The sequence below is a fragment of the Tupaia chinensis genome, unplaced genomic scaffold (genome assembly GCF_000334495.1).
Source record: "Tupaia chinensis unplaced genomic scaffold, TupChi_1.0 Scaffold147500_1, whole genome shotgun sequence".
NCBI lineage: Eukaryota > Metazoa > Chordata > Mammalia > Scandentia > Tupaiidae > Tupaia > Tupaia belangeri.
Genome location: NW_006207351.1, coordinates 1,062,877 through 1,067,143, shown reverse-complemented (window position 1 = coordinate 1,067,143; position 4,267 = coordinate 1,062,877). Strand labels below are relative to the sequence as shown.

General features: G+C 50.0%; 1 protein-coding gene across 1 annotated transcript; it reads left to right on the top strand.

Moving 5' to 3' along the window:
• The first annotated feature begins 1,471 nt into the window (after positions 1-1,471).
• On the top strand, positions 1,472-3,205 carry LOC102472735 (zinc finger protein with KRAB and SCAN domains 7). Its single transcript, XM_014584679.2, has 2 exons — positions 1,472-1,662; positions 1,755-3,205. The coding sequence occupies exons 1-2, from the start codon at positions 1,611-1,613 to the stop codon at positions 3,203-3,205; spliced, it is 1,503 nt and encodes a 500-aa protein (XP_014440165.1). The 5' UTR covers positions 1,472-1,610.
• The last annotated feature ends 1,062 nt before the right edge of the window (positions 3,206-4,267 follow it).

The window sequence follows — 4,267 nt, the reverse complement described above, 5'->3', positions numbered from 1 at the left end:
GATCGCCTTTTCTCCAGTTCCAAGGGAATTTTCGTTCTTTCCACACGAGACCGTGTTCTGGTCACCTTTAACATTCGTACTTCTACCGTCAACCTGAAGTAAAGAAGTCTGCCCCAAGCTTGCCCAGCAAGCGGAACTGGTTTCTGCATGGCTGGACCTGAAGACGGCCGCCTGTTGCCAATGCTCTAAAAGGACTGAGTGTGTGGTTTTCATTTACAGGGAAGCGGGACAAAGGGAAAGCAGAGAAAAGATAACAGTTACAATGGAGAAAAGCTGCACAATTGTTTCTGGGGGTTTTACATCATCCACTTTAGATAACAATTTCAGTACGGGAGTTTTATTTTCTGTGCCAGCTTCAGGCCTTCATTTCCATGACGATAATCTTCTGTGCCAAAGCCCAGAACAGTGGCCCCAGCTCCTTTGACTCCCAGTGGTAAGCCCACATGGCTAAAGTCTCCGCTCCAGCCATGGGAGAGGGGCCGACGTGGCGGCATTAAGGACAGCAGTAACCTTGCTCTGCTGGGAGGGGGCTCACTGTTACTGGAGGCCTGGGGGAGCCCTGTCCACAGAGCTGCTCACAGCTCGTTCAGCCCCTCTAGGCCGAGGCCCTGGGGGCCCGGGGGTGATGGCACGCAGGGTGTCCCCGTGGTCTCTGGGGGGCACCGGCAGCTGAGGGTGTGGAGTACTCGGTGTAGGGCTGAGTGGGCAGGGTGTCAGCGAGGCCCGCAGCCAAAGGACGACCAGCCGGGCTCCTTGACCAGGCATTCCCAGGCCGCACCACTGGCCCACACCATGGTGTGCACGGTGGAGGGGTGCCCGCCCACCTGATGGGGTGTTGCCAGCCTTCTCTCCCCATTTTTTTCTGAGACAATGGGATTGTCTAATGTGGTTGGAAAGAAACTTAGGATTCTTCATTTTACTAAAGAAAGCATCAAAGTGACATCTATGGGACTGGCCCTGGAGCCTAGTGGTTCAGGGAGCCAGACCTCACATGGCCAGCCCTTCATTTCCAATCCTGGCTCTCGTGGCTTAGTAACACATTAGGTGCAGAACCAGCAGATGGCGTAGTGGTTATGTCTCTGGACTCCCATATGGTCCACTGTGGTTTGAGTCTCGGACCCAGTGGCTTGAAACTCAGACTGGGCTCATGTGTGTGCATGCCCAAGATCCATGGAGGAGAAGGGATTGCAGTGTGGCCATTCCCCTTGGGGGGGGGGCTCACTTTCCCTTTCACTGTCTCTCTCTCTGATCAGTGTGCATGCTCTAAGACAAAAACCTCAAAAAAAAATTAATAACACACCAGGTGTGTATATGTATGCATCTCAAGTCCTAGCAGGATGGAAGAGTGGAAGAGAAGGGATTGAGGCATGACCGGGCCCCATTGGAGGGGTGCTCTCTCTCTGCCTCTCTAGCGAGCATCTGTGCTCTCTGGCAAATAGTAAGGAAACAGTGACTTCTGTGAGAGCACACTGTGCTTCCCAGTCTGGTCCCTTGCAGGCCTGGCGCCCTTACACCTTGGCTGTGCTGGCTCGTCACTCATCCATCTGGTCTCTGTCCACCCCCCTCGACTGACCATCTCCCCCTTCATCTTTCTGTCACTGAAGGGAAAAATGAGCTTCCTCCCATTCTCTGTTCTCAGCGCGCCGCCCCATCCCTTAGCCGGTACGGGACCTTTTCAGATACCCAGGCTCTGCTGACGGTTTCCTCAAAGGACAGCGAGTGAGTAAAACATTTCTTCTTTATTTCGGCAACAGGGGATAACAGGATGGAGTCTTCAGAGTTGACTCCCGAGCAGGAAATTTCCAGAGGATTGAGGTCATCTGAAAGGACACAAGGGGGACTCTCTGGGGTGGCCCCTGGGGGACCAGAGGCTGGAGATGCCTGTGAAGATACTTTTGAGGAGCTAGACGGGCAAACCTCAGATAAAGATGGGAGCAGACTGGAAAGTGATTTCTTAGAAAGGACCAATGAGGATAAGAAAAAATCCACCAACGACAGATGTGAGGGACCTGAGGAGGCAGAGGAGCATCTAAATCTGTCCTCCAGTCCTGATGAACATCAAGGAGTCCTGAAGGGACAGAAGATCTATGAGTGTGATGAATGTGGCAAGGTTTTTCATCGGAGTTCCCACCTCATTGGCCACCAGAGAATCCACACTGGAGAGAAGCCTTTTGAGTGTAACGAGTGTGGTAAGTCCTTCCGGCAGACCTCTCAGCTAATCGTTCATCGCAGAACCCACACTGGGGAGAAACCCTATGCATGTAGCATGTGCGGGAAGACCTATCGGCACAGCTCTCACCTCATTCAACACCAGCTTCTCCATAATGGGGAGAAACCATATAAATGTAGGGAATGTGCAAAAGCGTTCACTCAGAGTTCCCAACTTACCGACCACCAGAGAACCCATGCTGGGGAGAGATCGTATGAGTGCAAGGAGTGTGGAGAGGCATTCATTCGGAGTAAAAGTCTTGTCCGACATCAGGTCCTCCACACTGGTGAGAAGCCTTACAAGTGCAGTGAGTGTGGGAAAGCTTTCTGCTCCAATAGAAACCGTGCTGACCATCAGAGAATGCACACCGGGGAGAAGCCTTATGAGTGTCATGAATGTGGCAAGGCCTTCAGTCGGAGTAAGTGTCTGATACGACATCAGAGCCTCCATACGGGGGAAAAACCATACAAGTGTAGTGAGTGTGGGAAGGCTTTCAATCAGAACTCTCAGCTTGTTGACCATGAGCGAATTCATACTGGAGAGAAACCGTTTGAATGTAGTGAGTGCGGTAAGGCGTTCAGCCTGAGCAAATGTCTTATTCGGCACCAGAGGCTTCACACAGGTGAGAAGCCCTATAAATGCAATGAGTGTGGAAAATCCTTCAATCAGAACTCACACCTCATTATACACCAGAGAATCCACACTGGCGAGAAACCCTATGAGTGTAACGAGTGTGGGAAGGTCTTCAGTTACAGCTCCAGCCTCATGGTACACCAGAGAACCCATACTGGAGAAAAACCCTATAAATGCAACGATTGTGGGAAAGCCTTCAGTGACAGCTCACAGCTTATTGTGCACCAGAGAGTTCACACCGGAGAGAAACCCTATGAATGTCATCAGTGTGGGAAAGCCTTTAGTCAGCGCTCCACTTTTAATCACCACCAGAGAACTCACGCTGCAGAGAGGCCCTCAAGTCTGGTTCAGTCTGTTTTTTAAGGTGTGCATCTCTGAGACAGAAAGAAAGGAACTTTGAGTTAAGCTTTCTCTTTAACAAGGTTGCTTATCCTGATCTCCTCTTGTTTCCGCTAATTAAAGTGGTTCATTTCCCACCTGCTTTCTGTGGGCAACAAAAGTGGGAGAGTGGGAGTGACAGTGCAGCACTCCTACCGTGGGGAAAGCATGTCCTATACATTCCATTTACTTAAAGGTTGTTTTTTTTAATTATTAATTTAATTTTATTTGTTCATTTATTTTAATTTGACCAGAGAGAGACATGCAGAGAGAGAGAGAGATTGGGAAAGTGAGAAAGCAAGCCACCAGGTCCAGGACTCAAACCGTGGTCAACCATGTGGGAGTGTCCAGTGCCTTAACCTCTATGCCATCTGCTGGTCCCCATTTTTCTTTCTTTTTGGAGAGATTTTCACTGTAGGGCGCGTGCGCTCACCAGACAGACAGAGAGAGACATAGAGACAGAAAGCGAGAAATCACCCCCCAGGGGGGATGGTCACGCCGCAATCCCTTCTCCTCCATTCTCCTCTCGGGATCTTGGGCATGCACGCACACGCGCCCGGCGTGAGTTTTAAGCCACCGGGTCCGGGACGTGAACTGCGGTCGACTACGTGGGAGCCCAGCGACATAGCCATTATGCTAACTGCTGGTTCCTCCCATTTTTCTTTAATGTTTTAAATTCTTACTTGTGGTAGAGACCAGCAGATGGCATCTCTCTGTGTCTTTCTGGAGTGCCTACGCCCTATAGCAAAAACCTCTCAAAAAGAAAGAAAGAAAGAAAGAAAGAAAGAAAGAAAGAAAGAAAGAAAGAAAGAAAGAAAGAAAGAAAGAAAGACAGAAAGAAAGAGAAAAAGAAAAAACAAAAACAAAAAACAAAAAAACCCTTACTGGTGGGACCAGCAGGTGACATAGTGGTTAAGGCACTGGACTCCCATATGGTCAACTGCGGTTTGAGTCCTAGACCCAGTTGTTTGTGCTGGGCATGTGTGTGCGTGTGCCCAAAGTTCCAAGAGAAGAATGGAGGAAAAGGGATTGTGGCATGGTCATCCC